Genomic DNA, 25,606 nt, shown 5'->3' on the forward strand with positions numbered 1-25,606 from the left:
ACGTTGAGTAGATTGAGATTGAGGTGTAATTCTTATAAAATATTTACTTATTCTTCTTTACTTAATATGTTATGTTTATTTTTAAATCTTTTTTTGTTTAGTTTATCTTTCTAAGTAATCTAACTTTACTATTATTTTAAATGCAACAGGAACATGTGCATTTAAGAAGACCGATAACTTGTTACTTTATTGACTTAATTATTTTGTTTGTTTTAAGATCTATCTCTTTTTGAAGGTTTTTTTTTTTTTTTTTTTTTTTTGAGAAACAAACATACATACACGCACAAGGGAGAGGGAAATGAGTTCTAACACAAAGACACACCACAACTCCACTCAAAAGCCATGTAAACTTGTAATTATATGCATTTTGACAGTGAACTATTAACATTGAAGACTTTTTCTATTATGAATTTATGACTATAAATAATTTTTTTCATACTCAAAACTATCATAATTGGAAGGATATTAACAAGTGACATTAAGTGCAATTCATTTGCTTAATTGATTTTATTCATTCTCACTAAACAGATTGTCATTGATTTGTTTTTGTAATTGAAAAAAAAAAAAAACACTTGTTTGAAAAATACGGGTAAACCCGACCTGAAACCCAATTAACCTGTTTAAAAATGACATGTTTTGACCCACGACCCATTTGACCCGCAAACCCGATTGACCTAACCCGACCCGACCCGCTCGTTTTGCCATGTCTACGAAATAGTTTAAAAATAGGTGTTATTTTGAAGAAAAAAAAAATCCCCAAAACTTGAATAATCCATAAGTACTGTTCCTTAGCCTTTCAGCTCTTTCTATATAGTCAATACAATTAACTTTCTCATTAGTCATAACCACCTCTCCCTTATTTCTCACCTCTCTCCAAAATGGAAAAGATCCAGCACAGTCATGTAGAAGTAAGAGGACTAAAGCTTCATGTCGCCCAGATTGGAAGTGGTATATCTGATACCAACATGTTCTTTTATTTTCCACTCCATAGGTTTTTAACTTTCCCTTATTATCCTTCCTGATGGGACTGACGAACTCACCATCTGATGGGACTGACGAACTCACCTTTCTTGAACGACCTCATCGAGACCGACGAGGCTGTCCTCTAAGACGAACTAACCACATGTCCATATCACTGACAAAGGTAACAAAACCATTCAATACAGCCAATAATGTCCCGAGCGGTTACAAGACCAGTTGTACAGACCGTTGGATGCCTCATTAAGGCACACATTACTAAGCATGAGACGTTTCCAAAACAGACATTAAAACCACATTAACAACCACAACGGCTAGGGGCTGTGGGAGCATATATAAAGCCCTCACAACACCAACACAAGGGACACATACACACCTCAAAGCATTTCTAGTTATTCTAATACTTTGTTATTTCCTCAAAGTTCTCTTATACTGACTTTGGCATCGGAGATGTTGTGGCAGGCACCACACCGGTGTCCACCTTAAGGGAGCTACCTTACCAGTTTCACAGTGACATCAACGAAGCTATGGCTCCATCTGGACGAACCTACAAGACTGACGATTTGCACTTCATCACTTCTGAAATTTGATTTTCTACTTTCTCTAATCATGAATGTTTGAGCAGGTGATAAGGTAGTGGTGTTCCTGCATGGATTTCCTGAAATATGGTATACATGGAGGCACCAATTGATTGCTGTTCCAAATGCTGGGTACCGAGCAATAGCCATTGATTTCAGGGGCTATGGACTGCCTGACCAGCCACCGGAGCTAGAGAAAGCAAATTTCAATGACCTTGTTGATGATATTGTCGGCCTTCTTGACTATCTGGGCATCAATAAGGTAGTACTTGCCACCCAAATCTCTTCCCCTTTAGATATACATACAGCTTGAATGTATGACTTAAAAAATGCAAGATTTCTATGTTAATCAAAGTGAAAGTTTTAGTTTTGGTCTCTCAGCTTTAGTGGGTAGGTGATCAACCCCATTCCTACTTTGTTAAATTGCCATTTCAACAACAATCTCGTTTTCATCTCTCTGTTTCACACCTGTCTTTCGCATCTCACTCTCTTACCAGGGCCGGCTCTAGTATGAAAGCAAGTGAGGCGTTCGCCTAAGGCCCCAAGTAGAAAAAAGGCCTCCAAATTTTGGCCAATACAATAATTTTTTATATTATAAACTTATTTATTAAGCCCAAAAATATTAGCCAATAAATAAAATAACATTTTTTATCAAATAAAAAAAAAGAAAAAAGAGAGAAAAATGCTACGTCCACAACATTTTTCACAACAAATCCTAAGTAGAAGGTTGTTACTGACTGTTATTGGTGGGGAAAAAAGTAATTGTAGTGATAGGTTTAAATTAGAACCAGTAACAACTTAATATTTAGGATTTGTTGTGAAAATATTGTGAATATAACACTTTTCACAAAAAAAAAAAGAAAAAAAAGAAAAAAAAAAAGCAATATACAAAGAATTTCACAACAGTTGAGCTAGCAAACTTTTACTAGTTTTCATCCAAGTCTACCACTAACATCACATTTTTACTTACCATTACCAATCTGCCACATCAACAACTGTGCAAAGTTTTGTCAATTTTTTTTTTGTCTATATATTTTCTATAAAAAAAAGATTTTACATGGTTAATTAATAATTTTGCATCGAAAACAAGATTATAGAATTTAAGTAATATTAATTTTTTTATTAAAAAAAAATCATATCTAAATATATGAAAAGTTTCAAGTCAATTTTCGCCTAAGGCCCCTGAATGTATCAAGCCGCCCTTGTCTCTTACTATTGCTCAATTTCAAAGACTTCTTCAAAGCTTAAACATTTTTACTTCTAATCTAGCCCTGGTTTAAACAGATCTCCCCTCCAGTTGCCCAACTTTCAGATACTCTTTTTGGTTGGCAAGACCTATATGGTCGTCCCTAGGCAAATACTCAAGTCCACAATCCTTCCAATTTGATCCAGTATCCTGAAATCAGAGCATTATCTTTTTGGGGGGTCTTAATTGTAAACAAATTATAAATTGGAGTCGTCCTGGAAATGTAAAATGTTTTCCAAAATTATTATAATCAGCAAATCACAAACTAGCCTGTCAAATTGTCATATCTGATCATCTACTGTTGTATTACATCCACCAATTGAATACCCCAATTTTATTCAATGGTTGAGATTGAAAATTTAAAAAACAATTTTCAACCTCAACTATTAAATAAAATATATTAAAAAAATAAAAAATATAAAAAAAAATATAAAAAAAATCGTGAGAAAAAAGTGAGTAAATTACATCAAATGTAATACCAGTGAATTAGCCCCACATGGTGGACTACCAGTGAACCTTTAAACTTCGAAGGGTTCACCTTTAGTTTTAAGGATGTGACTAATGATTTATCCCAATGGGAAAAATGTAGATATGACAGGTGAGACTAGAAATAGGATAGTTTGACAATAACAGAATATTTTATATCCATTTTACATAATATATCATTTCGACGGTTAGCGGGTTAGGTTAGACTTAAAAGACAGCTAGATAGGATTAGAAAATAATATTCTTCGTCTATTTTACCTAAAAAATACGACAAATTTATGTGAGACGTGAGACAAGGTTTCACATGGAAAAAATAAAGTATTTTGCATCCATATACTGCCTCGACCACTAAAAATCCTCCTTTTTATTTTTATTTATTTATTATTCCACTTCATGCTTCATAACATGCACTTGGGATAGGTTCAGTGCTGGACACTGGACCCAATGCCGACTTTATATTAGAAGCAAATGGGGAAGTCCCTTAAGGCTTTAAGTAAAAAAAAAAAAAAAAAAAGTCTCCAAATTTAACTAATTTTTTTTTTTTTTTTTTTTTATAATATTATTAAGTTAAGCCCAATATTAGCTAAAAATAAAATAATATTTTTTATAAAATGAAAAAAAAAAAAAAAAAAAGAGAGAGAGAGAAATGCTACATCCATAACATTTTTCACAATAAATCCTAATTGACAAATTGTTACAGCCTATTATTGATGACTAAAAATTAATTTGAATGATGAGTTTAAATTAGAACCAGTAACAACTTAACATCTAGAATTTGTTGTGAAAATATTGTGAATGTAAAACTTCTAAAAAAAAAAAATAAATAAAAAACTACATTTTTCATAAGTTGAGTTGACAAACTTTTACTAGTTTTCATCTAAGTTCACCACTAACATCACTTTTTTACTTACCACTATTGTATTGTTTGCTTTGGGATGGGTAGGGTTGATCCTTGCTCTCACCCACACGGGTTTGTTGCCTTGAAGGGCATGCCTCTACCACTACAACACATGTGTTGTAGTGGTATACTCTTGCCTTCAGTTAAGGCTTATAAGGCATGAGTGAGGCGCATCTTTCTTCGATATGGGAACAAGTCTCAAAAACTGCTCACGTCTTTTGCAAAGAACAAAGTCGTGCGAGTCCTTCAGCCCCAGAGCGGACAAACTGCTTGCGGGCTTGGAAAAAATCCTCCCCCACAAATATATAAAATGACTCACTTTCAGTTTTCGTCTTAGGCCTTCAAATATATTAAGTTGCCCCTGATTGGACCCAAGCCTTACCCCATTACCATAATATGTTATTACATTCTTAATTTTTTTTTTTAAACTTTAATTACTTTGTAAAGGAATTTTTTTTTTTTTTTTTTAAATTATGATTAGTGGAGCATAAAGTAAAGAAAAATACTATGTACACAACATTTTCACAACAAATTTTAAGTGACAGGTTATTATTGACTATTATGGGTGAATAAAAAAGTAATTTAAGTTGTGGGTTCAAATTAGAACCAATAACATCTACCACATAATTTGTTTTGAAAATACTGTAAAAATGTTGTGAATGTAACACTTCTCTAAATTAAAACATTTAAAGTGAGATAAATGATTTTTACTCCTACCTCAACAACCTTATATAAGTGAAATAAAAAGAGATAGTTCACAATTTCACAAAGTACAATATTCCACATCTATTTTAGCTAACAATTTCATTAACCTTGTCCACTTTACCTCGACCTTCGATCCATATTTCTCTCACTCTACCTCCTATTCAAAATCTCATGTTAGACCTCACCTATTAAAAAGTAGTTTGAGCTCACATGTGAGGAAGAGAATTAAAATTATGTGATTAAATAATTAAATTTATCAATTCTCAATAGTTTAAGCTTTTGAGAAAATCGGTAATTTAATATTTTATTTGTCAACTATAAAGATTCTTTTAAATTAATGTAAAAAAAAGAAAAAAAGAAAAGAAAAGAAAGAATATTGTTTGTGGCATTTCCTTATTATTATTTGCTATGACATGGTAAAACAAACGCACTATAGTAGAGTGGGATCAAACCCATGGTCTCTTGCCACCATCAGGAATGGAATGCTATTTGGGTTACATTGATACCATTGACCATACTTATCAACTAGTTAAGTTTGAATCATTAAAAAGTGATCATAAAAATGCATTCGAAATTTCCCACATCAACATGGATATTCTTGGCGCCAGGCTTTTCTTATTGGCAAGGACTTCGGAGCTTTCCCAGCATACATGGTAGCAGCGATCCATCCAGAAAGGGTGTCAGGCGTTATAACACTTGGTGTTCCTTTCATGTTACCTGGTCCTTCTGCTATCCAGAATCATCAACTTCCTCGAGGCTTCTACATAACTAGGTGGCAGGTAATATAGATTTTGATTTTTGACACAAACATGAAACATAGTCATTTACTTGATAGCATTTTTCCTACTTTCTTATTTCCCCAGGCACTATAATGTTCAATTTAATAGTATTATTACTGGATCTTATGTAGGAGCCAGGGCGAGCAGAAGCTGACTTTGGCCGGTTTGATGCCAAAGCAGTGGTAAGGAACATCTACACTCTCTTCTCAGGAAGTGAGGTCCCAATTGCAGCCGAGGATCAGGAAATCATGGACTTGTTTGACCCTTCTGCTCCTCTTCCACCATGGTTCTCCGAGGAAGATCTCTCAGTCTATGCTTCCTTATATGAGAAGTCTGGATTCCATTTTGCATTGCAGGTTCCATACAGGTACACAAAAGTTCCCCCAAGTTGCTGGAAGAAATGTGAAAGCTTCTTTTTTACTTTTGAAATTGCCTTTAACACCATCCAACCCTTTATGATTCAAGAACCAAATACTGGGTAAAGAAAAATGAATTAGGAATCCTCTAATTGGCCTTATAGTGATTTCCATTAATGTAAATAGTCAACTTGGGTGAAGTAAGGTAAGGCATGACCTCAACCAAATAGTTCAAATTATTTTAGTCCAAGGGTATGAGGCTTATTTTTGTAGTAACATCCCAACGTGCACCTAAAAAATGAATAACTATTCAATATTAAGAAACTAATGTCTCCTCCTCTCATATAATAATATGTTTCACTAATTAAATTTATGGTAGAATTAAATATTCATGTGAGAGTAGAGAGCATTGCTCTGGAGCTAGAAAAATATTGTATAATTTTCCTAGGAAAACAGATCACCTAACTTTATAAAGTTCTGATGAAACCAATAAGATCTTCCAAAAGTATGACATTCCTTGAGGTAAACATACATTTGACTGGTTGGTCTATTGGGCAGGACTTTAAATGTGGATTGTGGAATAACTGAGCCGATAGTCAAAGCTCCAACGCTGCTGATTATGGGGGAGAAGGATTATGTACGGAAATTCCCATGGATCGAGGACTACATAAGGAGTGGAGCCATGAAACATGTTGTACCAGAATTAGATATCATATTCATGCCTGAAGGGAGCCATTTTATCCAAGAGAAACTTCCAGATCAGGTGAATGAGTTCATCATCACCTTCCTTGGAAAACATAGTGCCTGAGGGATGAGTACCCCAGGTGTAAGAAAAAAATCTATGCTAGAAAATATTGTATCCATGCGCAGCGAGGACTAAATCTTTCTTGTGCAACTTTGTCGTCTCCATGTGCTTAGCTTAACAGATATTCCAAATGGTTTTAAATACATATGGAGTTGGATTTCTTGTATTTGTCATTTAGTGACAATTTCGGTCAGATTAATATACTCCTGCTTATGGAATTCATTCAATCAAGTTAGTCCCACTGATTCTGGTGGGCAAACCAGACCATGAACCATTTTCAAAATCGTTAAAATGGAATTCATTCAATCAAGTTAGTCCCACTGATACTGGTGGGCCAAGCCAGTCCATGAACCATTATCGAAATCGTTAAAATGGAATTCATTCAATCAAGTTAGTCCCACTGATAAGGAGAATTACTTTTTTCTTTTTTCTTTTTGGGTAAGGGAGGGAGTAGGCAGGTTGAACCCATGACATGAGACTAGGGGACAAGGTAGGTGCTAATCAGACTATAAGCCTATTGGCAATTGCTACCTTAAGCTTAGAATTGTGTAAACTAACATGGTAAGATATTGATTGTTGTTTCGTCAAGTCATTCGTCCAGTCATCTCCTCCCAAACAAAACTCAAAACCAGCTTGTTTCAAGAAGAAAATTTATCGTCAGATTCCCAGTATGAAATGACAAAATAGGAACAGAGCCAGCAAATTCTCAAAAACATTACACAATGTGAGGTACTCTAAGCACAATAAATTTTTATACATAAGGCCTACCTTCCAACCTTCCATTGTAAAAATATTTTCAGAGATCATAAGCCGGAAACTTACCCTGAGAGGGATCAATCATGTCAAGAAAAAGATAAGCCATACCTCCCATCCCTTCGAACAATGAGTAGGGGTTATCACCTCCATGCATCTCTCCCTCTGATATGAGCTTGTGAGCTCTATCAAGTAGAAAGCAAGCAAAAGCTTTGGCTCTGTATATGAACTCTACATTGCCTGTAAGTTGGTAAAGTGAGAGGAACACATATGCATTCCCACTAATGCCATGGCAAATCCCGACTCGCTTGAGCAGTCCGCGGTTCCACACCACCTCTGCTGCATCTGCAGCTGCTTCCAGAAATTCCTTATCTCCAAAAACCTGCGCATTTGACACAGTTTTTATTCAATACACGCAATCAAGAAAAAATATCTGAGAAAAGAAAAAAAAACTATGGTAAAGACACTGAGAATTTAGTTTTGCTAACCAAGAGAAGTACAACAGTACACATTTTCTTAATTAAGTTAACTACAACAGTAGTCTTCCCTAGAATATAACTGACATACTTGGGCTGCATGCCCTCAGCATTTTCTAATTAAATTATCCAAAAAAAAAAGGTACACGCCTTTTCCCATGTCACCACATGATTGATGCAACACAAAATGGTTCTTCTTTTATCATTTTAAGTCTCAACAGAAAAGAAATTTCAACACATTCTACTCAGGACTGTCTTAAGGAGAACTTTAGAGGGAAAATGACCAATTATAATGCTTTTGTAAGTTGAAACACATTTTATGCATTATCAGGCCATTGGAAATAATTCTAGTCAAAAATGGAAGTCATTCCTCCATGGATTCTTAGCCAATCAGACCAACTTCCACCCCCCCCCCCCTTTTTTCTCTTTCCTCTTTTTGCAGGGCTTAAAAAACATATAATTACTTACCCACTTAAAAGTTCAAGACAAAGAGTTAGATTAGCTTTAGGTATTATATTATTGAAGATACCCAACCTATGATTATGGAAAGTGAAAGCAAAGCTTATGAAACAGCACTGTGAGAACTTCCTTAAGTTGTTCAATGAATTGCGCCAATGACTGTAATCACACATGGCACTTTGACAGTCCAAGGATACAGGGAAACAAAATTACAAATGGTATGCACAAAAAGAAAAGAACTTCCCATCAGAGAGATCTTACCCTAGCTGCTTTGACGAGTGTGAGAGCAACTCCAGGAGCTCCATGACACCAATGCACAAGAACATCTCTCTTTTTATCCTCTTCACTTGCGGGGTAGTTCCCACTGGGGAATCGATTGTTGATCATGTACCTAAGAGTGCCCTTGACATCCTCGACCTCATCTGGTTTCAAATCCATGTCCATCAAAACATGCATTATCCCTGCCAATCCATGTGCCGCACCCCAATACTTTTCTCCATACCATTCAAACATTAATGGGCATCTTCCACTCTTAGCCAATTCTCTTCCATTCTTGATGATTTCATTCACAACTGAACACTACACACATGTTTACCAGAATATCAGTGCCACTTCTAATGAAACAAATAACAATATCCAAGATCGTTTAGTAACTCATGATGCAAGTCTTACAGTGTAGGTAGAAGGAATCGTCCCTGCGCCCATATGTTTGTTTATGAACAAACATGCCCATAAGTATCCAACTCTCCCATATAACAACTCATCAGGAAGATTTCTGGGAAGCTTAATCTATACTCATAAGTCAAACCATGAGTTAACACCGACAAACAAGTTCTGAGCAACCAATTAATGCAACTGTTATTTAACAAATGCCAATATAATACCTCTCTAAATTGAACTAAATAGTAATTTATCAACTGTTCATCACCGGCATGCTTTGCCAACACAGCCCCAAGAGCACATACACCAGCTCGCCCGCATAGAAAAGTCACATCCCTACCATCATCAATGCATCACACGAAGCACTCAAACTCAGGTGAGCATGCTATCACCCAAAAAAGCCATAATAAAAGTGTTTGACTATGAGTGGCGGAGAAAAAATAGTAGTTTCATGTCAATTGTGTCCACTACTCGCAGCCAAACACTTTAGCAAAGTGAAATTTGTTATGAAAAAAGTTGTGTCCGTAGCCTTAGAGATATTAGGTGCATACAAAGCAAGAGAGTAAGTGAGGAGAGTACCTTGAATTGAAAGAAGCGGTGTCACAAGCCTTAACAATCTGAGAGGAGAGAGCAAGATCATTGTTGTTGTTAGTGAGTAGGTAAGCTCTGAAGAGGAAAAAAGCCGTCCCAAGAGTCCCACAATACAACGTAAAGTCTTGAACTTGTTGCCCAGTCATACCCCACGTCTCCAAAGTTATCTGAAACAAATCCACATACACTTGGTAGGCGTAAGAGACAAAGAAAGTAGTGAGTAAATAAAAGAGATGGATACGGTTTCTTTGAGGTCCAAAGCGGCGCGTTTGAAACGCTGAGAGAGAGAAGAGTAAGGCATGGAGAGGAGCTTCATGAGAGAATCTTGGGTGACAACTGCTGGCTCTTTTCCTTCTTCGTCTTGGGTTTCAGCTGTTGCTTCTGCTACGAAGTCTGGCATTACGTTTGGGAAGAACCGGTCCGCCATTTTCTCCAATTCCGGCTTCAAAACTCAGTGTCAGTGACTCTGTTACGAGGAGAGAGAGAGAGAGAGAGAGAGAGAGAGGGAGGAGCTAAGGTAGATGATTGACTTCTTAGAACCGTGACATTGTCAGCGGGGTTGAAAAGCTCAACTGATCAGAGCATGAGCTCGCTACACGTTGAAAAGATTTTGCAACGTGTAGATTTGATACGTGGCCCGGACCAGCCCAATCTAATTGTAATTGAACTGCTTGACGATTTTAGAATTTTTCATTCTTTTTTAAAAAAAATAAAAAATTTATGGGCTATGTTGTCCATGTGTCTGGGACGGACCAGGTTTGGGCTCAACCAGCATTCAATCCAACTTGATTAAGTGGAGCATATTTCAACTTATCAATGATCGGAGAGGTTGATCAACTCAGGTCTTCAATAGATGGCAATCGATTTATTAGGTTTCTCAAGTAGGTCAAGTCTTCGGATAAATTGTGATGAAGCATGAGTTCGTCAGTTGAAATAGGTAGATGGAACCAACCTCCGGTCTGCGTGAATGTATCCTCAAAGATGGTCACCGGTGTGGTGCCTGTCACAACGTCTCTGATGTCAAAGTTAGAATAGGAAAGCACTTTGTGAAACGAAACAAATTAGCAAGATAAGAGTGGGTGTTTCTTAGAGTGTGTATGTACCCTCTGTTGGTGATGTGAGAGCCATATATATATGTTGCCTTGGATTTTGACCGTTGTGGTTAATAATGGGACGTTAATGCCTTTCTTGGTAACGCCTTCTACTTAATGATGGGGCTTTAATGTGCTTTCAACGGTCTACGTTGCTGTTGATGTAACTGTCCGAGGTGTTACTGGCGGTATTGAATGGTCCTGATACCTTCGTCAGTGATGGAGGCATTTGTTCAGTTCATCCATGAGGATGATCTCGTCTATGATATTAAGTTCATTTGTAGTTGATTTCGTCAATCCCGTCAGCTGCCCTCGGATTCTGTGGTCGCCTTGACATGTCATGACGACCATGAAAGGTGAAGAGGTTTTTTTTTTTTTTTTTTTTTGAACCTGAAAGCAACTCTTTTGGGATTTTGTGCCGTATTAAATGCGTAGTGGCGGCTCTCCATAGGGAGTGGCCACACGGCGCTTTTTGACTGGTGGAGTTAATGCTCCGCTTTGTGGGACTATTGGGCTTCCCGCTGGTTTTCAATCATTTTGAGTCTTGATTTTTAAAACTTCTCCTCTTCTTATTTCCTTCACTTTTCAAAAAACAAAAAAGCTTCCAATCACTGTTCTGAGCGATTTTTTTCGAACCTTCATTCTGCAATTCTTCTTCAAACTGTTGTGCTGCGCATTGGTGCTTCGCCATTTGTTAAGGTATGTTTTCCCTTACATGTTTTTACCTTTCCTTTTTATTTTATTGCGATATAGCCTCTAATTCTCTTCTTCTCTTCTTCTTTTTCTTTTTGTTTGTCTTCAATTTTCTTGGGAATTTAGCTTATGTTGTCTCCCTTTGCCCCTTTTTCTGTATTTCCATGGTTAACAGCTCTGAGGTTAGGATAGCTTGCCCATCAATTTCCTTTCTTTTTGCGTGCCTAGGAGGGTCTTTGGGTGTTTTCCCACATTTAGAGAATTTTGTCTTTGAGGGCAATTGTTTGAGTGTTGTTTTGGGCGACTTGCTGCCTCTGCTTCGCCAATCGTTTAACTGGTTCGAGGGTCTGGTGAGAGATAGAGAGGCGATGTCTAAGGTTAGGTCTAGCGACCTCGAGACTGGGTTATCGTCTAATGGTTACCGAGTGGAGGGAGATACAGCCGTCTCTGCCCCTCAAGAGGTTAGGGCTTTTTATGCCCTCAGGGAGGTGTGTGGTCTGGATGCCGACACTGTGAGTAGATTTAAGGATTGGTTTCAGTTTTCGGAGCAGTTTCGTGTTTGTCGTCCTAATGATGAGGATAGGGCTTGTCATTTTTTTCCTGGTAAGGTATGTTTTTATGAGTCGGCCTTCACTTGTGGGCTTAGGCTCCCCGTCCACCCGTTCCTGATGGAACTCGTGGCCCATTTTGGTATTGCTCCCGGGCAATTCATGCCCAACTCGTGGAGAATTGTGGTCAACTGTATGCAAATATGGTTGGCTGCTAACGGAGACATGATTAAGGTAGGTGAACTCACCTATCTATACTGTTTGAAAGAGTCTAAAGAGTATGGATACTATGAGTTAGTCCCTTGTGAGAGAAGAACAAGGATTGTCAAGGGTTTACCTTCGTCCTTCAGGTATTGGAAATCACAATTTTTCTTTGTGTCCGGGGATGATTTTGCAACTCAATCCGGCAGGGATTGGGGCAATATCCCGAGGTTGCTTCGTTGGTGGGGAACCCCGACTTTAGGTGCGTTAGTATTTCTCCCCGTCGTTTTAGTTTTGCCGTATTTGCTGTTTATTGCTGCTAACTCCTTTATCTTTTGTTTGGCACAGTTAAGAGACGGCCTAAGCTTAAAAGTAGGCATAAGGAGTGTGTTTATACCACGATAGGATACGCAGAGACGATTGAGAGTTGGGACGATCTGGTTGATCCACGGATCCTTGCCTTTTACAACCTTGGACCTAACCCATCTCCTTACGTTCTTCGTAGTATTGGTATTGAAGGAAAAAGGAGTAAGTATTGACCTGGTCAGTATCGACTCTTCTTATGTACACTTGGATTTTCTTTTAAGTGTTTTTCTCTTGCAGAAATGACGACCAAGTTTAATAAGGATATGTACGCGAAGATGAGGTCCAAGAAGGATGAGCCGCTGTCAAACATTGGGAAGAAGACAATGCGTGTTACTGGGAAGGGACCTTCCGCCGCTCCCCTTGTCTCTGTCAATCCCATAGTTTTCGTCACTGAGACGATGAAGACGACTTCTCCTACCATGTTGGTAGAAGAGATCCCTACCCCAGGTTCCAAAAGGCCACGTGTATCTGGTAAGGAGAAGGAGAAGGTTAATTCTCGGTCGTCCACTATATGGGATGACGAGAGATTGGCAGTAGACAGGGCTCATGAGGTCGTGACTGCGGCAGATTTGAAGGCCCTCTTTGACGTGCCTCTTAACGAGGTTGCATCTCGTCACGTCCATAGGCTCGTTCAGGTAGGGTGTTAGTGTGCCTTCCCTTTTTTTTTTTTTTTTTTTTGGGTACTGACGACTTGAAACTTCTTTCCAGGTGTTGGGGGAAAGTCTTCACATCACCTCTGAGTATTTTATTCAAGAGGCTAAAGTGGCGTCCTTAACATCTAGGATGGAGGCCTTGGAAAAGGAGAATTCTGAGCTGAAGAAGAATTTAATCGTTTTTATGGATGAGGCTGCCTTTTTGAAGGCGAAGGTCAAGACCTTGGATGACGATCTCAAAGTTAAGCGCAAGTTGACTCTAGAGAAGGATGAGCAGCTCCAAACTACCAAGGAAAAGCTTAAAACAATTGCCGCTAGATCAGTTGAGGCCTTCCAAACAACTGACGAGTACCAACACAGTACTCTTTAGTTGGTACTTCAAAGGCTTCAAGCTTCTCAGGAGGTATCTGGTTAAGCATCCTACTGGAGTCGACACGGAGAGTTTGGACTTAGAGGAGGTTGACAAAGAGATGGCGACAGACAAAGCTGCCCAATCCTCAGCTCCCGAAGGTGATGCCCCTGAGACTGCTACAGACGCTCCGACTGGTGAAAATTCTACTGCTGATGCCTGACCTCGTTACTTAAGGAAATTTCTTTTCATTTTTGTGGATGCCTGTCATGTTTTGGGCCCTTTTTTTTTTTTTTTTTTTTTTTTTGTAAATCTAATTTCAAAACAACTACTTGTTATCCTATCTTAAGAACAATGTTTGTGGCCCAGCGTTTATGGGTCTTTTTTGGGTATAACAACAATGGAAATTGCCCTTGATTTTTGGGCTTTTAATTGAATTTGCTGCATACTTACTTGTTACTTGTATGTGTGGTTGCGCACTTGTTTGTTCGTGACATGTTTATGGGATTCGTCCATGCTTTGTACTTAAAAAAAGTTTCCAGTTGCGCCTTTCTTCTTCATTAATGATTTTGCTTCTTGTTACTTAGTTGTTTTCCTGTAACCTGAACCCCTTCAAGGGGTCTCATCAAGGGTTCTGGTGAACTGGTTGGGAGCCCCGATCCAGCCTTGGCTTGGTTGCAAGGTTCTTCGTCAGTAACTTACATCTGTCAAGGCGGAATCTTGTTACTTGGCTATTTTACGACTTATACCCATTTAAGGGATCTTGTTGTGTTTGTCTAGATTCGTCAATAACTTACATCCGTCAAGGCGGGATCTTGTTACTTAGCCATTTTATGACTTACATCCATTTGGGATGTTTTGGATTCGTCAGTAACTTACATCCGTCAAGGCGGAATCTCGTTACTTAGCCATTTTATGACTTACACCCATTTAGGATGTTTTGGATTCGTCAGTAACTTACATCCGTCAAGGCGAAATCTTGTTACTTAGCCATTTTATGATTTACACTCATTTAAGATGTTTTGGATTCGTCAGTAACTTACATCCGTCAACGTGGAATCTTGTTACTTAGCCATTTTTTTGACTTACACCCATTTAGGGTGTTTTGGTTTTGTCAGTAACTTACGTCCGTCAACGCGGAATTGCGTTACTTGGCAATTTTGTTTTGTACGGTTTGACTAGACTTGCTAACATAAAGACATTAGATGAATAATTCTTTCATTAATTTCAGGAATGAATATATTCGTTTGTTACATCTATTGGTGGTACTTCTTCAAGTGCTCAATGTTCCATGGTCGGGGGAGTCTTTGTCTATCTATGATTTCCAGGTGATAACTGCCTTGCCTTGAATAGTGGATGACTCGGTAAGGTCCTTCCCATATGGGGCCAAGCTTTACTTGGGCAGGGTCTTTAGTTGCTGTGGTGATCTTGTGCAGGACGAGGTCACCTATGTCCAGTCGTCTGAGTTTAACCCTCTTATTGTAGTATTCGGCCATCTTCAGCTAGTACTTTGTCATCTTGCTAAAAGCTTTGTCTCTTACTTCCTCCAAACAATCCAGGTTGAGTTGCAGTTCATCGTCATTGCACTCTTTGTTGAATGTCTCTCGCCTGATGCTTGTTACCCCTACTTCGACCGGGATTATTGCTTCAGTGCCATAGGTAAGCCTGAAGGGGGTTTCTCCTCTTGGGGCTCTCGCCGTGGTTTTGTAAGCCCACAGGACATTTGGTAATTCTTCTAGCCAGGCACCCTTCGCATCGTCTAGCTTGGCTTTGATAATCTTAAGCAACATTCGATTCGTTACCTCCGTCTGTCCGTTTACCTGGGGAAGAGAACTGGTTCTTGATTCCAAGGTTTGAGCAGAAGTCTTTGAAGCCTTGGCTGTCGAACTACCTCCCATTATCTGATATAATCGTCAATGGAATCCCGAACCTGCAGATTATATTCTTCCACACAAAGCTCCGAATTCTTGCCTCGGTGATTGTTGTTAGAGCCTCTGCTTCAACCCACTTTGTGAAGTAATCAATAGCAACTAGTAGGAATTTTACCTAACCTTTACCTTGGGGTAGTGGACCGACGATGCTGATTTCCCATTGTGCAAATGGCCACGGGGAGGCTATCATCGTTAGTTTCTTTGCTAGAAGCCGTTGTACATTCCAGTATCGTTGGCACTTGTCACACTTCTTGACGATTTCCACAGTGTCCACCTGCATGGTAGGCCAGAAATAATCTGTTTGTATTACCCTGTTTACCAAGGATCTGGGGCTGGCGTGGTCGCCACAAATTCCTCCATGGATTTCTTCCAGTATGTATCTAGCTTCTTCTTCGTCGACACACTTCAAGTAAGGCATGGAGAAGCCTTACTTGTATAAGGTGTCACTGAGGATCGTAAATCTGGCCGCCCTCTTCCTGATCTTTTTAGCTTCTTTTGTATTCTGAGGGAGGTGCCCGTCCTAGAGGAAAGATATTATTGGTGTCATCCAGCTGTTTGCGCTTTAGATTGTGAATGTTGGGACTTCTTCAATGATGGGGTGTTTCTGGAATTCCATCGCCAAGTCCGTGCTAATCTCCCCTTCTTCTGACGATGCTAGCTTCGAGACTTCGTCTGCCCCCATATTCTGACTTCTTGGGATCTGTACGAATTCCACTGTATCGAACTCCTGAGTCAGATGTTTCGTCAGCCTAAGGTATTTCTGTATTCTCTCTTCCTTTGCTTCGTACTCCCCCTTGATCTGCCCAATCACTAGCTTTAAATCATGTTGGACTAATAGGTTCTTAGCTCCAAGTGCCTTTCCGAGCCTCAATCCTGTCAATATCCCTTCGTATTCAGTTTCGTTGTTGGTAGCCGAAAATTTCAGTTAAACTCCATACTTGAGTATCTCTCCGTCAAGGGTGATTATGACGACCCCTACTCCCCCCCTCCTTTGGGTTAATGAACCATCAATTTGTATCATCCATCGCTCGACTTCGTCGGTAAGACTGTCCTCGTCCGGAAAGGTGAATTCTGTGATGAAGTCTGCCAAAGCCTGCGTCTTGATGGCTATTCCGGGATGGTACTCAATGTCAAATTGACTGAGTTCAATTGCCCACTAGACTATTCTTCCGGCTGCCTCAAGTTTGTTCATGGATTTTTTGATTGGTTGGTCCGTCATCACTAGGATATGATTCGCCTGAAAGTATTGTCTTAACTTGCATGAGGCTACTATTAACGCAAACGCGATATTTTCAATCCTTAGATACCTGGACTCAGCCCCTTGGAAAGCTTGGCTGGCGTAGTAAACTGGGAGCTGTTTCTTACCTTCTTCTCTAATCAAGGCTGCACTCATTGCTGAAACTGATACTGCCAGGTATAAATATAGGTCTTCCCCTTTCTTGGACAGGCTTAAGAGGGTGGACTACTCAGGTAATGTTTGTGTTCTTGGAACGCTGCTTCACATTCGTCGGTCCAGGTGAAAGCCTGTTTCAAGGTCTTGAAAAAGGGTAGACACTTATCCGTAGCTCTAGAGACGAACCTGTTTAAAGCTTCAATCCTTCCTGTGAGCTTCTGGACTTCCTTGACGGTCCTGGGCGATGCCATGTTGATTATGGCTTGCACTTTCTCTGGGTTTGCTTCTATTCCTCTTTGGGACACCATGAATTTCAAGAATTTCCCTGAAACTACACCAAAAACACACTTACTAGGATTCAACCTCATCTGGTATTTTTTGAGGGTGGCAAATGTCTCTTTCAGGTCGTCTAGATGTGTAAGCTCTTCCTTACTCTTGACAAGCATATCATCTACGTATACTTCCATATTCCTGCTAATCTGTTGGTTGAACATTTTGTTCACTAGTCTCTGATACGTAGCTCCGGCATTCTTTAATCCAAAAGGCATTACCTTGTAACAATAGAGTAATTGACTCGTGATGAAAGCAATCTTCTCCTGATCTTTTTCAGCCATCCTTATCTGGTTATATCCCGAGAAAGCGTCCATGAACGTCAGTAACTTGTGTCCGGCTGTAGAGTCCACAAGCTGATCTATTCTCGATAGGGGGAAGCTGTCCTTCGGGCATGCCTTGTTCAGGTCTATGAAGTCTACGCACATCCTCCATTTTCCATTTGCTTTCTTCACTAGGACAACATTTGCGAGCCATTCAAGATAGTACACTTCCCGGATGAAGCTCGCCGTCAACAGCTTGGTAACTTCGTCTGTGACTACTTGGTCTCGTTCTGGGGCAAAGACTCTTCATCTCTGCTGGACGGGCTTTCTTTCCGGGTTCACATTCAACTTATGCTGGATGACTTCTGGAGCTATGCCTGGCATGTCCTCGTGGCTCCATGCGAAGACATCTAGATTTTCTTTGAGGAACTAGATGAGTCTTGTTCTCATCTTAGGGCTTAACGTCGTCCCTATCTTCATCGTCTTGTTTGCTTCTCCTTCAGCCAATTCCACTGTTTCCAAGGCTTCCATTTTTCCTTCTTCCTTCTCTTCAATCATCTATGTGTGGTTCTCTTTTACAGCCAGGACGGCCTGATAACACTCTCTGGCTAAGACTTGATCTCCTTTTACTTCGCCGACACCGTTATCTGTTGGGAATTTCACCTTCAAACAATAGGTGGACGTGGCTGCTTTCCATTTGTTGAGTGTGGGCCTCCCAATGATTACATTGTAAGATGAGGGGCAATCTACCACTAGGAAGTCTAATTGATGGGTCAACTGCATCGGGCAGGTCCCCATTGTTACTGTCAACGTCACTATGCCCCTGGGATATACCCTGTCTGCGCTGAAGCTGACAAGGGGGGAGTTAAATGAGCGCAGTCTCCTAGGATCTAGCTTCAGCTGTTGGAAAGCAGAGAGATAGATGATGTCTGCAGAGCTACCATTGTCCACGAGGATTCTTTTGGTATTGAATCCCTCTATATTCAGCATTATAACCAAAGGGTCATTGTGGGGCTGCTTCACTCCCCTGGTGTCCACTTCACTGAAGGACATGTCCTGGTCTATTCGTTGCTGCTTGAACGGGGGTATCGTGTGGATGCTATTCACTTGTCTCTGGTACGCTTTCTTGAGGGATTTAAATGACCCTCCTGTGAAGGGCCCTCCTGTAATTGTCTTTATCTCCCCAATCACGTCCTGTGGAGGTTGGGACGGCCGGTCGTCACTACTGGAAGAGGACTCATGTTAGCTTTTATTGCCGTCCTTGAACTACTATATTCCCCCTTCTTCACATATTTCTGTAATTTTCCTTTCCATATCAACTCTTTTATTTACTCCTTTAGGTCCCTACAATCTTCTATGTTATGGCCGTGATCCTTGTGGAATCGGCAGTACTTCTTCTTATCACGGACGTTGGGGGATGAGTGTAATGGTCTCGGCCATTTGAGATAGTGCTCATCCTTAATCTGCGTTAAAATTTTGTCAACAGGCATAACTAGAGGAGTAAATCTTACCGTCCGAGGACCTTTATCATCTTTTCTTCTGTTCTCGTCATTGTTCCGACGATCTGGGCGCTCCTTCTTTTGACCCCTACGCTCATCTTCCTTCTTTCCCTTGTCTCCTAGTTTCTCTACATCCTTTATGGCTGCTAAAGCATCTTTAGCATTCATATACCTCTGTGCTTTCAGGAGCATTTCTGCCATCGTCTTTGGAGGATTCTTCGCAAGTGAAGCAACGAGATCTCTAGATCTCAGTCCCGCTTTGAAAGTCGTCAGCTGTACCTTGTCATCAGCTTCGTCCACCTCCAGAGTCTCTCGAGTAAAGCGTTTCACGTACGACCTTAGGGTTTCCTTCTCTCCCTATCTAATGGTGAGTAAGTGATTCGCCGGCCTCTTTGGACGTTGCTCCCCTATAAAGTGACACAAGAAGGCATTGCTCAACTACTCGAAGTTGTCAACAGATGATGTCAGTAACTTTGTGAACCATTCCCTTGCAGCTCCTTTGAGAGTGGTGGGAAAGGAACAACACAATATCTCGTCGGGTGGCTTTTGAAGACCTAGCGTCGTCTTGAAAGTGTTAAGGTGATCCTAAGGGTCTCTGAGTTCGTCGAATGACTCAAGTTGAGGTAAACGAAACTTTGACGGCACGGGGCATTTAAGTACTGTCACGGTGAAGGGAGAATCCGTGGCCCTTACCATTTTGTCTACGCATCGGTCTGTCTTCTCCTTGATGGCGTTCCTCAGTTCATCCATCTCCTTCCTCATCTCTCGAAGGAGATCTGAATTCTCCTCCTCTGGAGTAGTTGGCCTTTGATGAATACTCTTTCTATGGCTATCCCATTTTCCTTCCACGTTATCCTTGGGTCGATTCTCCTCCTGTTGAGCCTGCTGAACCTGTTGAAACCGTAGCTTCATTTCCTGATTTTGTTTGGTGAGTTCTTCAATGGTGACCGCAAGAGCTTAAACTTGCTGGGCCAAGGCTGCGGAATCTGGATTGGATTCCATCTGAATGTAGAAGTTGATGGAAACTACGTTTTCAAATATGAATCTGAAAATGTTGTTTCCCACATACGGCGCCAAACTGATGAAGCGTGAGTTCGTCAGTCGAAATAGGCAGATGGAACCAACCTCCGGTCTGCGTGAATGTATCCTCAAAGATGGTCACCGGTGTGGTGCTTGCCACAACGTCTCCGATGCCAAAGTTAGAATAGGAAAGCACTTTGTGAAATGAAATAGATTAGCAAGATAATAATGGGTGTTTCTTAGAGTGTGTATGTACCCCCTGTTGGTGATGTGAGAGCCATATATATATATATATATGTTGCCTTGGATTCTGACCGTTGTGGTTAATAATGGGACATTAATGCCTTTCCTGGTAACGCCTTCTACTTAATGATGGGGATTTAATGTGCTTTCAATAGTCTGCGTAGCTGTTGCTGTAACCGTCCGAGGTGTTACTGGCGGTATTGAATGGTCCTGATACCTTCGTCAGTGATGGAGGCATTTGTTCGGTTCGTCCATGAGGATGATCTCGTCTGTGATATTAGGTTCGTCTGTAGTTGATTTCGTCAGTCCCGTCAGGTTGGATAACCCTTTTTATAGATAACAATTTTAGATTCTGAACCTTCGCTTGAAAGACTTTAGGGTTATCTTACTGTAAGCCATGTTGACCATATGGTAAATTTAGCTTGGTTGGTACTACATGGTCTATTAGTCTAGTATGAATATTTATTCAAAAAACAACAATGGAAAAAATTACATTTCTATGTGGTCTAATTCTTAGGTAGTTTTGATTCAAACTTAGGCTTCTTTTAATTTAATTCCATTTAGGCTTTATTTAAACTTTTTTTTTTTTAGAGAGTTTTAACCTATGACGTCCACTCCTGATGATAGCTCTTTATCATCAAACCAAGACACCAATTAGTTTTTGGTGTAGGCGGGGATTGAACCCCAGATCTCTTATTCAACTATCGGAGACTTTACCAATTAAGCTAGCTGGAACCCATTAATTAGTCTAATAATGTGACAGTTAGTACTTAGTAGAATTATAGTTACTATAAGAATTTGGGAACAATTAACTGTACAATCTGTCTAATAATGTTTTTTTTTTTTTTTTAATGAAAGTCTAATAATGTTAGTCATAAAATGATGTAGAAAACATACTAAAATTTTGTGCATGAAATTAAATATAGTATTCAACATTAATAGTCGCATATATAGGAAACATAAAAATGGAAAAACAAAACAATAAATTGATTAAAACATTTATTAAAGCTTCATAACGCTAGTATATTGAATAATGGTATTTAGTGATATATCAGAGTACTGAATACTATAAATAGATGTGATAAACAATGAAACATGGAATACTACACAAATATGCAAAATCAAAAATCCAAGAAAAATGTTTATTATAAAGGAAAAAAATCATTGCAGTAACTTATTGCAATGGTAAATATAAGGTGTTGTAATAAAATCTAAGATAATAAATTTATGCAACAAAATTCGTTGCAATAAACTCTAGGTATTTTAATTTCAAGTTTGATATAATGATATAATGGCAGAGCCAGGATTTCAATTCAAGAATGGCTAAATTAAAAGACAATATTTTTTTAAAATATTAATAAACTTATAAAATAAACAATTGTAATTGTCATACATATCTAATATAACTGTAAACAACAGTATATATTTCATATCATTATCATGGTTAGGATAAATTTCATAACATTTAAATAAATTAATAAAGAAAAAATTAATCATTCATAATTATTAACCGTCAAAGTAAGATATTAATCTAAATACTTAAATTTTAGAAATCTAATTTGATTTCTTCAAATAAATTGAGAAAATAGATCACTCTAAAATGATTAAGAGTATAAAAGCATACCTATAAAGTTGTATACGCTATACACATCTCACTCCTTGTTTGCTTTAAAAAAAATGTAGAACTCAACATTTCTTTCTTTGTTCTTCTAAGTTTATAAAATTTGAATTTATAACAAAACTCCAGAATTTGAAACTGAAAAGTCAAGAAATGGTGGGGGGAAAAAAGAAACAGGTGGCTATATGGTTTTAATTCTGTACAAAGACATTTAGTAGTTTCTTTTATAATAATTATTTAGAGTAAAATATAAGACCCATATTTTAAATGCCCCCAAAAAAAAGGATATACACTAAAACACAAAAAGTGTCATGATGTCTATTCTTGCCAAATAACTGTTGTGATGATTTTATGTGAATGGTGTAAAGCTAAAAAACTTGAAGAAAATAAAATTCAAAAAGTCTTTGGTTGACGAAACTTTTTTTCCATTAATATTTTTGATGGATAGGGGGGGGGGGGGGTTGTAACCATTGTGACTCACCCCCCTGAGCGTGACCATCAGCGCACCCCCTGTTAGGGAATGTTGGATTGAGTCATAGCTACTGCGGTTTGGGGTGATCACAAACCTCATTTTATCACCTCGAGAGAGCTGGTAATCAGGGGCTCCTCAGCAGATAATACCCACACTCCTCCCTAGGTACTCGCCTAGGCTCGAACGAAGGACCTCAAGGCTGATTTACGAATCCCAACCATCAGGCCACCCTTCTCAGGGCACTTTTTTCCATTGATAGAGTTAGTTAGGAAGCCTTTTCTGTCATTTTTTGGTTGCCAATTAAGTTTTCTTATATTTGGAGAATACCTTTTATCTTTTTTCCTATGACAGAGAGGAAAAATGACAAATCATTCAAGAATTGGTTACTAAATGGTAAAAACTAGGAATTATAAATTTCTTTAAGAGGAGTCAAAGGGGGCAATTGCCCCCACTCAACCACCATGGCTCCACCCTTGCAATGATATACAAGTTATTATAATAAACTATGGACAAAGTTTAGCTACAAAATTAGTTATAGTCTTAAGTTACAACCTTATTCAATAAAATAAGCATTACTTGTTGACACCTCATTTTGCAACCCGCATTTAACTTCACATGGAGGGTAAAAGGATAATTTCACCTTGGAAATATGCATCTTGATTCTGGTCACTAATCCTTAATCTCACTTCACCAAAATGATCTTGATGTTATAACGATCAAATCGACTGGTCATAAGCCCTAATCGGACCATCAGATTGAAAGTTATTATCAAATTAAGTTTTACTGGCCGAAATGCACTATCACAAATTGAGTCCAACTATATGTGATTATGAACAATTGATTCCAATTGGTTATAATTATAATTAATTTGAGATTAATGATGTGTCATAATTAGATTGGTTAAGACTACATTTTATGGTGAGGTTGCATACACTTAATTAATTAGATAGATATTAATTATTCAATGAGTAATTTATGCAATTATCTTTTAACTAGGGTAAATTTGGAACCAATTAAGTCTGAAATGGAAGTGATTGGAGCCATTTAATGTTAATTGGGAGCTAATTTGGGACCTATTAATGTTAATTGTGCTAAAATAATTTTCTAACAAATGACCTCTGCTCACCATTTCATTGATATCTCTTAGAATATTTTGAATATGTGAATGAAGTTAATTTTTCCAGAAACTAGACATCCGAGGTTTTAATTTGAGCGCAAGAACAAGGCAATTCCGATCAAAATTGAGTCAGATATAATTTTTTGAAATTGGCTCTAGAGGTTGTTATAGCAGCTACGGGAAAACCGAATTTTGGCTTGCTCCTCACTCTCACCAATCTCCACATTTAATGCACCAGATTTCCGCAAAGGCTAAAATGAGATCTAGGTTCATGATTCTTTGTCAACCCTCATTAAATGACATTTCATTCATATTTTCTCTACCACTACTATATAAACTCCATCTCCTTCATTCCAAAACACAAAGACAAAAACCCCATTTCTTCTCCTCTCTTGAGTTCTCAAAATTGAGTCAGATATGATTTTTCGAAATTGGCTCTACAGGTTGTTACAGCAGCTACGGGAAAACCGAATTTTGTCTTGCTCCTCACTCTCACCAATCTCCACATTTAATGCACCAGATTTTCGCAAAGGCTAAAATGAGATCTAGGTTCATGATTCTTTGTCAACCCTCATTAAATGGCATTTCATTCATATTTTCTCTACCACTACTATATAAACTCCCTCTACTTCATTCCAAAACACAAAGACAAAAACCTCATTTCTTCTCCTCTCTTCAGTTCTCAAAATTGAGTCAGATATGATTTTTCAAAATTGGCTCTACAGGTTGTTACAGCAGCTACGGAAAAACCGAATTTTGGCTTACTCCTCACTCTCACCAATCTCCATATTTAATGCACCAGATTTCTGCAAATGCTAAAATGTGATCTAGGTTCATGATTCTTTGTCAACCCTCATTAAATGACATTTCATTCATATTTTCTCTACCACTACTATATAAACTCCCTCTCCTTCATTCCAAAACACAAAGACAAAAACTCCATTTCTTCTCCTTTCTTGAGTTCTAGGAAGTTGAGTATTTTTGTCATATCTTGATCTTCTTGAGACTCAAGGTATTGAGTAAGACTCACTCTTCCTCTCCTAACTCTTTTTTTCCTCCACCTTTAGGATCTCCTTCAAGAGTCTCCTCCTCTACCATATGGATCTTGCATAAAGGTATAATCCTTTTCCCTAATTGTTTTTATGTTGCCATGATAAAAGTTTAAGATTAAAGCATGAAAATAATCACTTAAATTCCTTTGAATATGTTTGAATGTTCTTAATTGTTCTTACATGTTCTTCACATGTTCTTGGTTGTTCATCACATGTTCATGCATAACACTAGTTTCGATCTTAAATCCACATCAAAAACATGAAAAATATGTTTGTTTAATAATACTTTTAAATTTTTGAATCTAGGATATCACTCATCCACACACATTCACTAGAATTTATTTTTCAATCCAAATGAAATGCTTAATAAATTGAATTAGAGTTTATCACATGCACACACTTTAAATTCAACATGCAAATTGATTGATAACATATTGAATGATGTGATATGAATGTTGGTCATCATAGTCTAGAAAATCGGTTTCATTAGGCAAGGTGGGTGCCTAACATCTTTAGATCAGGGGTTGATAGACCAATGCTTATCCTTGTAATTTTTAGATTGTAACTAGGAAATAAAACTATGTACTTTATCTTAGATTGTATCTAGGACTAAAACCATGTAATTTTCCTATGACTAATGTAAATTCAATTGAAAATTAATTTTTCAATTTTGGTTTTCTTATTTATCCCAATAATTAAATAAGTGGCGACTTCATTATAAAACCCTTAATCTAAAGGGAAAAATATAACTAGTCGAACCTCCATTTTGAGAGACAATAACACGACTCCACCCATTTACTTGGGTTTAGCCCAGCATCATAAAAAAGGAGGCCGGGGGTGCAGTCTCTCACATTACTACATATTTTGAAAATCTAACCGTTGAATTATATGTTCTTTATACTCTTAATATATATGTCAAATTTTGTATTAATAGGATATTATTTACTATATAATTTATAAACTTATATTTTATGCATAATTTTTAAATAACAAAAAT

At 38.3% G+C, this 25,606-nt stretch overlaps 4 protein-coding genes across 4 annotated transcripts; 1 reads left to right on the top strand and 3 right to left on the bottom strand.

Moving 5' to 3' along the window:
• Positions 1 to 856: 856 nt before the first annotated feature.
• Positions 857 to 6,834, top strand: LOC115956839 (epoxide hydrolase A-like). Its single transcript, XM_031075119.1, has 5 exons — positions 857 to 945; positions 1,601 to 1,818; positions 5,500 to 5,670; positions 5,802 to 6,037; positions 6,585 to 6,834. Exons 1-5 carry the CDS (start codon positions 879 to 881, stop codon positions 6,832 to 6,834), a joined length of 942 nt encoding a protein of 313 aa, XP_030930979.1. The 5' UTR covers positions 857 to 878.
• A 668-nt stretch (positions 6,835 to 7,502) lies between these two features.
• On the bottom strand, positions 7,503 to 10,420 carry LOC115958011 (lanC-like protein GCL2). Its single transcript, XM_031076372.1, has 6 exons — positions 10,012 to 10,420; positions 9,759 to 9,937; positions 9,404 to 9,515; positions 9,192 to 9,308; positions 8,781 to 9,098; positions 7,503 to 7,966 (listed from the first exon to the last, which is right to left on the bottom strand). Exons 1-6 carry the CDS (start codon positions 10,195 to 10,197, stop codon positions 7,628 to 7,630), a joined length of 1,251 nt encoding a protein of 416 aa, XP_030932232.1. The 5' UTR covers positions 10,198 to 10,420; the 3' UTR covers positions 7,503 to 7,627.
• A 4,753-nt stretch (positions 10,421 to 15,173) lies between these two features.
• On the bottom strand, positions 15,174 to 15,569 carry LOC115956840. The gene has a single exon (XM_031075121.1). The coding sequence runs from the start codon at positions 15,567 to 15,569 to the stop codon at positions 15,174 to 15,176; it is 396 nt and encodes a 131-aa protein (XP_030930981.1).
• Positions 15,570 to 18,146: 2,577 nt separating this feature from the next.
• On the bottom strand, positions 18,147 to 19,288 carry LOC115956841. Its single transcript, XM_031075122.1, has 3 exons — positions 19,100 to 19,288; positions 18,921 to 19,051; positions 18,147 to 18,813 (listed from the first exon to the last, which is right to left on the bottom strand). The coding sequence occupies exons 1-3, from the start codon at positions 19,286 to 19,288 to the stop codon at positions 18,147 to 18,149; spliced, it is 987 nt and encodes a 328-aa protein (XP_030930982.1).
• Between the last annotated feature and the right edge of the window lie 6,318 nt (positions 19,289 to 25,606).

This window comes from Quercus lobata, chromosome 8, assembly GCF_001633185.2.
Source record: "Quercus lobata isolate SW786 chromosome 8, ValleyOak3.0 Primary Assembly, whole genome shotgun sequence".
NCBI classification, from domain to species: domain Eukaryota; kingdom Viridiplantae; phylum Streptophyta; class Magnoliopsida; order Fagales; family Fagaceae; genus Quercus; species Quercus lobata.

Coding starts and splice junctions, on each gene's coding strand:
- LOC115956839 (XM_031075119.1), top strand. CDS start 879: ATGGAAAAGATCCAGCACAGTCATGTAGAAGTAAGAGGACTAAAGCTT. Junction 946..1,600: donor TCATGTCGCCCAGATTGGAA/GTGGTATATCTG, acceptor TGAATGTTTGAG/CAGGTGATAAGGTAGTGGTG. Junction 5,671..5,801: donor TCTACATAACTAGGTGGCAG/GTAATATAGATT, acceptor GATCTTATGTAG/GAGCCAGGGCGAGCAGAAGC.
- LOC115958011 (XM_031076372.1), bottom strand. CDS start 10,197: ATGGCGGACCGGTTCTTCCCAAACGTAATGCCAGACTTCGTAGCAGAA. Junction 9,938..10,011: donor CTTTGGACCTCAAAGAAACC/GTATCCATCTCT, acceptor GATTTGTTTCAG/ATAACTTTGGAGACGTGGGG. Junction 7,967..8,780: donor CACTCGTCAAAGCAGCTAGG/GTAAGATCTCTC, acceptor TCAAATGCGCAG/GTTTTTGGAGATAAGGAATT.
- LOC115956840 (XM_031075121.1), bottom strand. CDS start 15,569: ATGGGAGGTAGTTCGACAGCCAAGGCTTCAAAGACTTCTGCTCAAACC.
- LOC115956841 (XM_031075122.1), bottom strand. CDS start 19,288: ATGGCAGAAATGCTCCTGAAAGCACAGAGGTATATGAATGCTAAAGAT. Junction 19,052..19,099: donor ATGATAAAGGTCCTCGGACG/GTAAGATTTACT, acceptor ATTTTAACGCAG/ATTAAGGATGAGCACTATCT. Junction 18,814..18,920: donor GATTGTAGGGACCTAAAGGA/GTAAATAAAAGA, acceptor GTCCTCTTCCAG/TAGTGACGACCGGCCGTCCC.